Consider the following 13,025-nt stretch of genomic DNA (forward strand, 5'->3'; position numbering starts at 1 on the left):
TTCTTGAGGAAAATAGGTCGACGGAGGCTCATTAATATCCGTTGGCAGATACACTGTGGTCGAATAGTGGTAATCGAATTACTGGGCTCGATACACAGGACAGGTGGACTGTCGGCGGTTTCACCGCTGCGTGATATTCGATACTTTTTTTTCCCTTAGCAGATATATATATTCACGGTCGTCCTCTTTTACGCGTCGGATAATCTGATAGTGCCATGTGGAGTGAGTAAAGGCATACTCAATGCTACAGTCAGTGACAGGAAAGTCCTCCTTTTTCAGGTGATACGTATAGGGGCGTAGAAAACTCTCGGCAGCATAGGAATCGAAGCTATCATAATATTGCTGAAGAGTATGCTGATATTCTGTAAGAGGTTTAGTTTTGACCACGAAATTCAGAAGGGTTTAGTGCATACTTAGATAAGCGCTTCACCATGGAAAATGATCAGATTCAACCGATCGCAACTCCATGGATATTCTATTTGAGAAAGTAAAACTTAAAGATTCTGAATGCCAGGGTATCATAGCATGGGTGAACTACTAATTTCAGATCTACATGGACGTGGTTGTTGTAATTCGAGTTCGAGTGCTCCGCACTGGTTCCTGATTACTTCTCGCTGTCCATTCAAACGAAGGAATCTTCCAATGCAGCATATATTTTGAGCAGATTGGGATTTGGAAGACCACTATCCCCTTCGTGAACTCGGAGCTTTAATGCAAGTCTAGCATCGCAACCTTTTTCTCGGAATTGATCTGTTTTCGAGGTTAAGGACACGGCGCGAAGAATTAGAAAGTAGCGCCTTTGGGTGCGATAGAGGCTGTGACGGCCCAGAGGATATTCAGCACCTGTTAATTCGCTCGTCCCCGATTACATGCGCGTCCACTCAAAGGGTAGGTTTAATCAACTTACCAGAAGGAAGGGGAGCAAGGAGAGGGGCACGTAGAGGAGGAAGTTGAATTTGGCTGGTTTGTCTCGTTAGAAATCTCGCAGATATCAGTGAAGAGTTAGCCGAAGGAGAAGTCGGAGATAAGAAAGGTTTCGACCAGTGGGTAAATGAGGATGCGATTAGATGGGAAATGGCAATCGTAATTCGTCGCGGAGTTTGCCAAAGGGTGTGCACCCCTTCCTTTTATACTTACCCTACCAGGCCCGGTACATTCGTACCTTCCTGGTTGGATGCCGCTATTCTGGTATTCTGATCCATGGTTCCTTCCCACTTGGTCCGGGAGCTAGGCCCTTCATGGAGATCATATAAATCGCTCTAAAGACCCATTTCAACGTCAATATAACATATACTATACCATGCTATGCCTATTGAAAATGTTGAAAATAGGAGGATTTTCAGTAACATAAGAATATATTTGAAAATAGTTGTCGTGGCTCGAATCTTAGACTCACCTAATATGTGAAAAAGCTAATGTAAAACCAATGAAGAGCTAACCAGGCCTTATAATCTCAGGCTGGCAAGAAAGACGGTCGCAGTGGGATATGTATAGAATTAAAAGCTATAGGAGCTCAAAGAAACTAGATATAGCGGTGTGAACTGACTACGCCTATACGGCATGAAGCTCTGGCCTTTGTCCCAGCCTCAGAAATTTCCGAGCCAAACCTGGCCGAGCCAAATGTACGTACGTCTATTTGGCATACGGGTTCTCGACAACATCCGTAGTGATCGTGTCGCTGCTACAGCACTCAATGTTCTGGCCATTGCGGTCTCTCAGACAGTTGTCGGTGAAGTCGAGATCACCGTAGCCGCGAGGCCACGAAGGCTGAATCTTGCAACCGGGTGTGACCTTTTGGTTAAGAGTGTTGTCGCCATCAAATTGGGCGTATATAGTGGCCGTGCTGTTTCCTTGATTCTGGTCGGCGACGTCTATGAATTGTCAGCGATGCTCTCTTTGCTGAGTACTCGAGGCGACTTACTGTACGGTCCACCCCAGGTCTGGCAGCGCTTCGCATCATTGATCACAATGCATCCACTGCTAACGTGCTATTCTCACATCAGCAAATTTCTTTAGAGCGCTGGAGATTGGAGTTAACATACAATATTGGTGCCACTACTAGTGTACCCCTCAGGAGCGTCACAGGGCCAGTAAGGCGAGTTCCCATCCCCATTTTGCAGAGACTGGTTGATAGCAGACACATTCCCGCAGACTGGCAGATTGAAAAAACCAGCTGTGCGAACGCTGGGGACCACGCTACCGAAGTTGGTGACAATCTTATCAGTGTCCGGGCGTGGATAGCCGTTATGGTTGTTGTTTGCGATCCACCCTTCCACACTGCTCTCAACGATATCCTCGAGGATGATACCACCCCATGCGGATCCATCTAGGGTCTTGTGATCGCCACCAGGAAGGGGCATGGTGCGGAAAGAGTCACCAGCATTCTTGTGCGCATTCAGAACGTAATGAATCTTTCCACGGTAGCATACATTAGTCTTGACCGCAGTGTCATCCGTCATGAGGTAACTGGCGCTTTCGGGGATGGATTTAGTCGACCCATCGCAATCGTCATCGCTTTGCCTGAATGATTGCAGCTTTGATTAAAAAATTTCATTCCAACATCGAAGAGGGAATCAAAAATTGGGACTCACCAGATAAACGGCCGCGATCCACTAGGCGAGACGCTCCATGCGTAGGGAATCATCTGCCCGTAAACGATCTTTTTCACTTGATCACTGGTGCTGCTGAGATCTAGATTACCCGCGACTTTTGTCATAGCGCCATTTTCAATAAGCGCATAGAGAGCATCGGTACCATTGGAGGCCTCAGTTCCCGAAAAGATCGACTGCAGATATTGTGCCTCCAGATTTTTCCATGTGCTCATCGTCTCGCCCAAGTATGAAGCTATGGTGTTTTGCGCCCTGAGTCCTTCCACCGCACTGTAGGTCTGTCAGGGCGACGGGTTTTATTTCAACGAAGATAAGAATCATACCCTTTCATGTTGGTCTTCCAGTAGGTGCCGACAGTGCTTTGGACAGCCGAGGTCATATCACCGGCAATGCCTTTGAGAATGAGACTCTCCATGTTCTTAAGAGCTAGAAGATATTAACCCAGGATTCACGAAGTGCACGGTCACCTGAGTCTTGCAAACCATACCGACGTTGAAAATCATTGAGACCCCGAAGCTGAAAACCAGATTACAAGCGTCGAAAATGTTCTTCTCAAGCAGCGAGTTGTCCGGTGGCTGAGGTGCAAAGGTAGAAGTGAAGGTACCAGACTGGTCCGTGACGTCGATCTGGACCGTTTCGATTGCCTGGTAGGCCGATGCATGCAGCTAATAATCTGTTAGTATTTATAATCGACGTCCTTTCTTCAGTCAAAACGCACCTGATGAATTCCAGCGAACCCATTCAAAATCATCGCTCTTAACAAATGTTAGCGGAGTCTCAGCAGCTCACACTAGAGATCAGCATAACATACCCAGCAGGAATGGTAGCGTCCTGACAGTCGACCGGCTGGGAACAGCGGTTCTCACTCGAGATATCAGTACATCGCATGCCACTCGGCCCGTGCAGGTAAGTGCTGACGTATTGAGGGAAGCCACCATTTGGATCAGTCTGCCATGCCGCAAGGGTAGTGTCCCACGCGTCCTTGGCATTGGCTTCCTCCCACTGTTGCTTGGTATCTCCTTGAATCTGAGAGCATTGCATATTCTTCCAGGCATTGGTATCCACAGTAGGATTAGCCAACGCAGCAGAAGAGGACGTGGGTGACCCATTTTTCCGAGCCTGCACAAGGTTGTTGCGTTTCCAGTCGGCATTGAGACCGAACTTCTCACTCTGCTGCTGGCCCAACGCAAGTCCGCTGACGGAGCTGGCAAGGTGGGCCAAAAGGCTGAGCTCGATGACTCTCATATTGATGGCAAAGGGACGAGTGAACACCCTTTAGGTGGATAGTAATAAAATAAAATAAGCAAGGCAATGTCGATTCTAGTGTAGAATTTTCGAGGTGGCGATGCTTCCATTTATCATAATTTCTCCACCTGCCCCCCCTATACCTTTGCCTTCACGGCTGGCTTCGATGAAGCCATTCGAGAACGCGCGGTAGGTGCCAGAGAGCACCAGTCGCCTGAGCACTGACACCGGCCCGGGCAGCATGAGAATGGGAGCGATCGGCGATGTCACATCGCCAATGTGGCGCATTGGGGGCTGAATTTGACAGCCATCATGCAGATCTTCCAGAGAGCATTGATAGTCACATCCTACAGAATCCCATAGTATCAAGGGAGGCCTGTCCGGTCAGTAAAACGCCTGAAACAACGTATTACAACCCAGTATCCCCAATCCATCAAGAGGTGACGATCAAGAGCAACAATTTCGTACCGAAGAAGATACGCTTTGAAGCTTTCAATGAAGCTTTCTGGAGTGACCCTGAGCCGTATACTAGTTGGGATTACTCAATCCAGGGCCCCGAAAAGCCCCACTCACTGCAGCTCGGCAAGTCATGACCCCTGCCAAGAGCCGCGGAAAAGGGACCCGATCCATCATAAGTCGTGTATCTGGCTGGACGTTCAACCCAGCTATCTCCTTCTACTAACTCCTCTACCATCGCTCGCCCCGTTTTTACATGCTCGTTCTCAAGGCGAAACAGCCAAATCCGCTCTCCCCCAATATTCCCTGCAGCCTGCACAAAGACTCGACCCACGTTCTTGCCATGCGGTGGCAATGACTATGATCCACAGGTGTCATCCTAGTCCTCAAACGGGCGATTGGGGCCATCCTAGACTTGGCCATTGCCGATGAGCTGTAGAACTTCCCTGGAATGCTTCATCTCCGTGTTTCTGTTATGTGGCTTCAGATCTGCGAAGGGCCTAGCGTCGTGATCCTGCAAAACCCAAATTCCATGTATGTTCGAGCCACTATCGTAGCCTATCGCCTATAGACGGATCCCTTGAATTCCCTCAGAGACGCGGAAGCATGGTGATCAAGTCGTTATAGACGGTGGCCGAGGTATTCTCAGCTAACCGCCTCCAACCTCCCGACGGCCGTCCGAGATCGGTGTACGCATTCAACGAGATAAGTCAAGAAGCTCTAGAGACCTAAAAACGCGTCAGATTTAGAAACTTCAATGAATTGAGACATTTGATCAGCAACCAGTCACCAAATACAACCGCCGACGCAAATGGCGCTGGGGCGCAAATGGCGCTAGTTTCATCCGCGATGTGGCAGCGACGATCAGTGGAGATCGCTAGGATAAAGACATCCGGAAGGCGGGTTGGCCCACCCCAAAGTTGTCCGTATGCGACATAGGGCAGAGTGGCTCGTGCTTTGCTCGTACTTACTAACCTGATCAGGTTAAGCATATCAAAATGCCCCTAATCTCCAAAACACAGCCCGTATGATTTTGTCCGGCCGAGAGAGGTTTCATCTTGGCCCCATGCGATCGTCAGGCAGTTCCTTGCAGAAATTAAACGAAGAAACGCCCCGTATTTTTGCAGGGACAACGACCTGCGCCACGTGCCTGTCCAGAAAATGCTCTCATTGGACTAAGCCCACAAGTCCATTCGTCTTATACTTTTGTGGTTTCCTATTTGGACACCCGTGACGCTTTCGTCGGGTTTTTTGGGGTCGAGGAAAGTGTTCGCCGTGGCCTTAGCGAAGTCATGATCGGCCCCAAATGGTTTGATTGGCCTAATTTTTCCTCATACAGGAAAAACCTGTGAAGGTGAGGATATGCTGACACCCAGCCCCATTACCGTGTCGTTTGCCCGGCCCGGGTTCGTATTCCGGTCGAGAACACCCATGGTAGCATTTATCGTGGTATAAGAGAGTATCCGATTCACTTCTCTTCAATGGTCATCAAGTCAGAATTCCAAAACTTTCTTTCGGATTTCTAAATCTTTTCAGCCCAAAGCTTCAACATGCATTTAAAATCCACCGCGGCAGCCATCACTCTTCTTCTTGCTTTTGGTCCCCAAGCTGGGATCGCCCGGGATGTCCCCAGGGGCCTGAAAGCATTTTACGACGCCATCAAGAATGGAGGAACCTGCTCTGGAAGCGACCTCCTCCAGGGCGGATTCTACGACGAGGACGACGGGTCCAAAAACTACGGGTACTGCCGAAAGGGCATGAAGGACAAAGGATTCTATCTCAAGGGCCCTAGCAGCAAGCTCGCCAACATGGACATTGACTGCGATGGTCATCAAACCAAGGGCGATGGTCGCTGTGGAGGCTCAAGCGATACTCAATCGCAGACCAGATGGCAGGATGAGGTCAAGGAATATGGTGGTATCTCGGATTTGAACGCCTACATACACCCGTAAGCTCATCTGATTACATTTACCTCTCTCGGCCTGACGTTCAGTTGTTAACCTTGAGTTTAGATACATCGTTCTCGGCAATGAAGGCGACTACCACCCCACATTTGATCCTCGCAAGGTCGGCGTGGAGCCCCTGAGTATTGTGGCGGTGATCTGCAACAACCGTCTTGTTTACGGTGTCTGGGGTGACACCAACGGCGACGATGGCAAGCCCTTGATCGGCGAGGCGAGTCTCGCTACGGCTGATCTGTGTTTTGGCAAGAAGTACAATGCCGATAGCGGTCATGACGATGAAGATGTTCTCTACATTGCCTTCTCCGGCAAGGATGCCGTCCCCGGCAATAATGCCAAGTGGGATGCGAGCAGCGCTGAGGAGTTCGAGGAAAGCATCAGTGCACTCGGTGATAAGCTTGTTACTGGCCTGGTCGGCGGCTCAAACAGCTCTGCTTCGCTAATCAGTGGCTCTCGCCGTGTACGCCTTTGAGTCTAGTGTTGACTTTAGTCGTATTTTAGTGGGTAAATGACCTTCTGAGAAGGTAGCTCACATTTTCTTGCGATTGTGAAGATTGGGTGACAGATGAATGGCGTTATTGTTCTCTACAAGTCTGTTTCTTTCACTTCTCGTCATTCTTTTCCATCTCTCTGTTCTTATTTTTTGATGCTGTTGTCCTTGAGTTTGGAAGTTATAAACGCTTTTTTCCATATAATCCTATAATTAGAAATGAGGTCGGCTGCATTTACGCTACCTCATTAGAATATCAGAAAGATTGTAGGCTTTGTACCTCTCGGCACTCATAATTCCTCTTTTCGCGTATAATAATGAAAGATATATTACATATTCTAGTATGCCAAAATAATAAGTAAAAAGCAAAACTATAGCAAGAAGCAGAACTAAGCAACTGAAAAAAAAAAAAAAATTTTACCCTGTCAGTGATTGGAAAATAATAACGTACAAGCAAGTCTTGGTCGACTGGCAGTGTGTGAATTTGGCACAACAATTAACACGATTCTGTACATTCCGTGCGACTCGTTGTGCCTTTGCTTCTTTTGGTTATTTCTGTGCACAATCAGCGTCATGACGCTGCACGGAGGCATTGAGGCAAGTGATTGAAGGTGAATGTCTAAGAGATTGATATGGCCCCATGACTAGAGGAATCTGCAACCGATACATTTCAGATGGCTTCTGAACTGGACGTATTAATGCACTAGGATCTCGATGAGCGACCACATCGTCTTTCTACTTGTTATCAAGTCCTCGCGTCTACCCTCGAGCTGATCATGCTGAGGGGGAAATGTGGGAGCAGCTGTGGGCCCATCCAACAGGCAAAATATAGCAAGTGACCACAACACCACACCCCTCAAGTGGAAGATTTTATATACTGATTAAAAATCTGCCATCCATCTCACCCTTAATTCGTTTTTGTCTTTCCAAAATATTGAAAATTGGTGGCAGGAAAGACGAAATGCTCCCAGCCAATAGAAACTCGGACGAAATCACGTGCTATACTACGGCCTAAGTAGGTTATGTCAAGAATACAGCCATCCTAGTGAATAACAGAAATTGGACTAGTAAGCCCTTATAGCAGTAAAAAGGTGAAGAAATAGGAGGTCGGGGTAGCTTTTTTTTCCTGCCATACGGGGATTGATATAAAAGCGCAAAGAACATCTACAAGGTTTTTTTTGGCAGTCTCTCCCAAAGAAAGCGGATCAAGACGGGGTGAGCGCAACAGAAAATTTCTTTCTTTTTGTGTTTCCCTCTGCCCCCCACGATAGCTCTATCATTCTATATTAAGAAATAAGAGAAAATAAGTAGGGCTATTAAGTTACTAATATTTCAAAAAAAAAAGTGAATAAAAGTGCGTATTGACCCTGCTGCCGGACATATCCAGTAAAAACACAACACGATGCCAAGCGTACATTTTTGACAGAATACGAAGATAGACAGATGCTGGGCGCATTGCTTATCGCTAATCATTGATAGCGCGAGTGAATACTCCATCCAATAAGACTGTCTGGAATTGCCCAGGCTGCTTTGAAACTTCGAAGTTAACAAGTCATAAATCTCAAGAGGAACGGAAAGAAAATCTTTAACCCCTTCTTTTCACACAAGCTCGCCCAAGATGGGCCGAAGAGGACCACCGGCAAGATACGCCACGAGGGCCGAGAAGAATGCCGCCCGTCGGGACCGCTATCAGCGGCGAAGGCGCGGAGGTTGAGGGTTGAGGGTGAGCATTGAGAGTGGGGATTGGGGTGAGGGTTGAGGGGTGGTGATGACGGCGATGATGGGGGCGAGAACAGTGAATCAACATGTTGATGTGCGGTGCGGCGTAACAACCGAGCGGTGAAGTGGCTGTCAACAACGGCGGTATAACTACCCATCGCCGTGATAGTGGAAATCTTCGTTTCCCTCACGATTTCAAAAGTTGATAATCAGTGCGAAATGATGATGTTTACATATGCTTCGATATGGTAGTACATTAAATGCAACTGCAGTGTATTCAATAGATTGTATATGTATTCTTTTCCGAAAGAATTCGACTATGAGATAGAGGTTGACGCAATCAACGTTGGTTGCCAATTCGAAATTATGCTAATGTGTACATGACCGATGGTACATACAGTCGGATGAAAGCCAGGTTTCTGTACCATTATCAATACTCCTCCCTGAAGACCTAAACCAAATTATTATTGTTCAGTTCTCTCAGTATATTCCAACACGTCCCGATAGTTTTATCGGATTTTCATCAAAATGTATGTCCCCGCCGCAATTGGTACTACCCTCGCACTATGTACCACAACACTCGCGTGGGATATCACGTTCTACGAAAATAAGAATTGTGGCCAGAACGGAGGCTCCTATGTAGGAACCCCTTCCCTCATAAATAACCTTACTGTTTTCTCAAAGAGTCTAATAAATTCTTTGCTTTAGGACTAATAAAAAATCTAGTAATTCAAAATATAGGTTACTTATACAGGTAAGGAGTTCTTAGGCATGTGTACCTAGCTGGATGGTAAGGTCCCAGAATACGCCTACTGTACTAGGTTTATAGACGGTGGTAACTATAGCTCTTTTGAATATACCTAAAAGGATTTTAAGAATACCAAATTATTGAAGATTTTTGCAGGAAATTTTGATCTAGGTAACTATGTCTTTCCTCTTTTGTGTATCAAAGGATTTAGTAGTAATTAGCTCGGATTTTAGAATCTTTATGTTACGGGCTTTATACCTAAGTTGTGAGCACTGTTAAAATACCTTATTATTATATTATATCACTAGCTATCTGTTATCAAAGACTAATAACTTCTATATAATTTGAAGTTGTACTACTATCTGTACATATATAGTAGCTTATGTTATATAATTTAAACTTCTGGCCAAAGAGTCTTACGTAGATTATACCTGGAGCTTATGAGTATATGTGTCTGTGTAGGGTACTATGTTAGGCTAGGAAACAAGGTTAGTGATATTCTTCTTATAATTTTAGCTAGACTGGATATAAAGAAAAGATTATTACGGAAGATCTTGTTTGTAGGAATAGAGTTACTATGACGGAGCACTTATCGCGAAATAGGTGGGACTAAGTTTTATTACTTATAAATATTAATCGAGACAAAATAATTCACTGGTTAAAGCCTTAGCTAAGCCCAAAGCAAAGCTATATACTAGCGCCGGCTTCTACCTGCCTTATAGAGATAAATAAGCTTTCGCCTAGGAGGATTTTCTTGATTATCCACGGGGAACTACTAGGAGGTTGACATAACTGGATTGTGGAGAATTATCGAATAATACTCGAACAGCCTTTGCCGCTATACCCCTTCGCACTCACTACCTTCTTAGGATTAAATGAGGAAATTCTATTCGACAATAACAGTAAAGGTCAACACCGCACAACTCAGTGGGAGAAATTATTCGCGACGATGCCGGCACCCAACAGGGTCCACGGCCCCCCACGAACCGAACCTCGATTGGATCACGGCCTGACTAGCAAACAGCTGATTTTCGGTGTTTTGACCTGAATTAAATTAGCTTCGAAAAATTCTCAGTGACTTGCGTGCCTTTCCCCTCTGCGAAAGAAGACAGCCAGGCCATCACATTGGCACCATGGCTGAAATAGCACCAGATGGTAGTCAGTTCCGTCTTCTTGAAGAGACAAAGACGACGTCTGCTATTCCCTATGCAAATCCTTTTCTAGCGACAGTAAATCCGCTCTTAATGTCAGAAAATGGGCCGTGATCTCGATGCGCTTCACTGTAGCATCGAGGGGGATTGCGTAATCCTTCAGACAAACTAAGTAGGATGTTAGGAGTTATGCCTTTAAGGACAGTAGGAACAAAGTTGCCTAGGCTCTTGGTCAATGCGCCTGCCATCCTACGAAAAAGCTTTCCTCCACCCTTTCCTTTCCGTTTCTAGATTAGCTTCAACGAACATTCGCTTGCGTAGTTATGTATACGTGTCAAGGTCCGCAATAACCAAGCGTTCTGTGTATTCAATTCAGTTCAATTCAATTCAAGATTCTATTAACCTAATACGGCCTAGCTAGTAAGTGCCGTGGCTATGTAGGCGTTCCCTCCATCGGGAACCAGAACTATCCTAACACCACACCCGTAGTAACAAAAACAAAGGAGATACGGTGTATAGTCATAGTAAAATAAGTAATCAAACCCTTATAACGGTAAGAAAACCCCTACAAAGAATATAATTAGCTACTGCTAGTTTGCTTAGTACCCTATGGCCACTCATACTTTCTCCTCTATCCTTGTTACTGTGAATATAATCTTAGCTATGCCCTAGTTTCTCCTGTATTTGCTCTAACATAGTATAGTAACTCCTTTACGTATTGACCTCTTATAGCTATTAGTTAACAGTATTCTTTCTGATACATAGTATCTTTATTTTATAGTACTTACTCTCTTTAAGTATATTAATATTTGTGTTAATGTCTTTATGTTCTACATAGACATCGGCACAATCCATTTTGGGTCAAAGCCCAACCCGCATGGGTTATGGGCTATAAATTTATAACCCAACCCAACCCATAACCTATCATGGGTTATAGAGGGTAACCTATTTCAACCTATTTTAACCTATTTTTACATAAAATAGAGATCTTAGCATGTATAAATCAGATTACTAAGTCATATTTGATATGTTTACACTACAACGGGAGCCCATTGGGTTCCCAAATGGGTTTTGGGTTTGAGGCTATAACCCATAATGGGTTAGGTTGGGTCGGGTTCGGGTTCGGGTTCGGGTTTTTGCGGGTTATGCCGATGTCTCAGGCCTAGGCTCGCAGCCGAGCCTAGACTACGGGGGCCACGCCTTAGGCTTTGAAGCTATTAGGCCTAGGCTTATAGGGACCATTGGGCCTAAGTGATCGAGCCATAGGTGCTATAAGTCTAGGCTTATATGGCTTAAGCAATTTGTATGGTTGACATGCTTGCTTGTAGTAAATGCGCTGTCAATATAAGGTTTGGTGGCACCGGCGGGTGACCTAAACCGCTTTGGGTATAGCTTGTTTTAGTCACGTGGTTTTCCTGCTGGGAACCTTTGTCTCGGGGTCTTCTGGCCGCAGAGACTTCGGGCTCGAAACCATCCGGTGGCATATTATATATCCAGAATAGTAACAGAGACTGATTCTTGAGGAAACTTCAAGAACAGAGGGGCAGTCACGTCAAGTCATTCATCCCAGTAATCACGTGGGAATCGGGCCAGAATCGGGCAGATGTCGTGACCGAAACGAGGTCAATAGGCACAGGATTCGATTCGCCAGAGTAGGGTAATTGCCTAGACCTAAGTCTCACCAGTCTTTGACACGAAGTCCGTGACGTCGCGCGGCCGACCGTACCCCATCAAAATTATTGCCCAAATTTGAACCCTTGCAACCACCTCTAAAGATCGTCGGATGGGCCTAAATCGGGGGGGGGGGTATACTAAATCAATGGCAGAATTCATATTGGTCGAAATTTGGACCGGAAAACTACTACTACATGGGAACGTAATTGCAGTCCACCCGCTTCGGAAACCCTAACTCCATACAAAAAAATGCTGACTAAATTGCAGCCCGCCGGACTGCAATTACCCCCATGGGATAGGGTCAGTTTGGTTGCGTGGTTCGAATTTAAAGTAGAGCGATCGATTATATATTTTTCGGTTGTGGTGGGGTTGACGGAAACTTTTGACGTAGAACTGTACACTTAAATAAAGGAATCCTATCAGCATGGGTTCTGGCCAATCATAAACGTGAAGGCTGCGGGACTGGGCCCAAAGGGGGAAGGCGCTGCTGCGGCGTTCGTCATAACTCTAAGGGGACAGGGCCCTGATCGCGGATCTCCTGTGCAAACAGCAATACCCCGGAGAGCCCCTCGTCAACAGCTATGTCTGGGCCAGCACCGCCAAGGAAACCGCGAAGCACAACCAGGCGGATGTTGTCATCGACCTCGTCTTGCATCGGCGCTCGCAGCGCATACCGTATTCGGAGAAACGTAACTGGCGCCTTGAGGATGCGAGCCATGCTGATGCGAAACATGGGCAGTCAACCTGTTCCAAATGCTCGTCAGGCTCGGTGCGGACCCGACGCACAAACTAAAGAAGTGTCTTTTTGAGCAGCGACCGGACCGGATCAGGCGTGATCCAGCCACATTGCATGCTGATACTTGGCAGGAAGAATACGTCGAGCAAATGTTCTCTTCTGGTTCGATGAGCTGTGAGATAGATATAAATTCCCCTGCTCTACGCGCGGCGAACTTTGTGGTAAAAAAAATGGAT

At 46.3% G+C, this 13,025-nt stretch overlaps 3 protein-coding genes across 3 annotated transcripts; 1 reads left to right on the forward strand and 2 right to left on the reverse strand.

Moving 5' to 3' along the window:
* Positions 1-1,632: 1,632 nt before the first annotated feature.
* Positions 1,633-3,854, reverse strand: N7533_011603 (uncharacterized protein; the record flags this gene model as incomplete). Its single annotated transcript, XM_057108253.1, has 8 exons — positions 1,633-1,871; positions 1,922-1,988; positions 2,043-2,520; positions 2,592-2,879; positions 2,933-3,035; positions 3,097-3,274; positions 3,328-3,364; positions 3,421-3,854. 8 exons carry the CDS (start codon positions 3,852-3,854, stop codon positions 1,633-1,635), a joined length of 1,824 nt encoding a protein of 607 aa, XP_056955631.1.
* A 2,006-nt stretch (positions 3,855-5,860) lies between these two features.
* Positions 5,861-6,743, forward strand: N7533_011604 (glycoside hydrolase family 75 protein; the record flags this gene model as incomplete). The annotated part of the gene is made up of 2 exons (XM_057108254.1): positions 5,861-6,258; positions 6,323-6,743. 2 exons carry the CDS (start codon positions 5,861-5,863, stop codon positions 6,741-6,743), a joined length of 819 nt encoding a protein of 272 aa, XP_056955632.1.
* A 5,809-nt stretch (positions 6,744-12,552) lies between these two features.
* Positions 12,553-12,771, reverse strand: N7533_011605 (uncharacterized protein; the record flags this gene model as incomplete). Its single annotated transcript, XM_057108255.1, has 1 exon — positions 12,553-12,771. One exon carries the CDS (start codon positions 12,769-12,771, stop codon positions 12,553-12,555), a length of 219 nt encoding a protein of 72 aa, XP_056955633.1.
* Between the last annotated feature and the right edge of the window lie 254 nt (positions 12,772-13,025).

The sequence above is a fragment of the Penicillium manginii genome (genome assembly GCF_028828005.1).
Source record: "Penicillium manginii strain IBT 31320 chromosome Unknown utg000008l:1.0-3226943.0:1.0-3228205.0, whole genome shotgun sequence".
Lineage (NCBI taxonomy): Eukaryota > Fungi > Ascomycota > Eurotiomycetes > Eurotiales > Aspergillaceae > Penicillium > Penicillium manginii.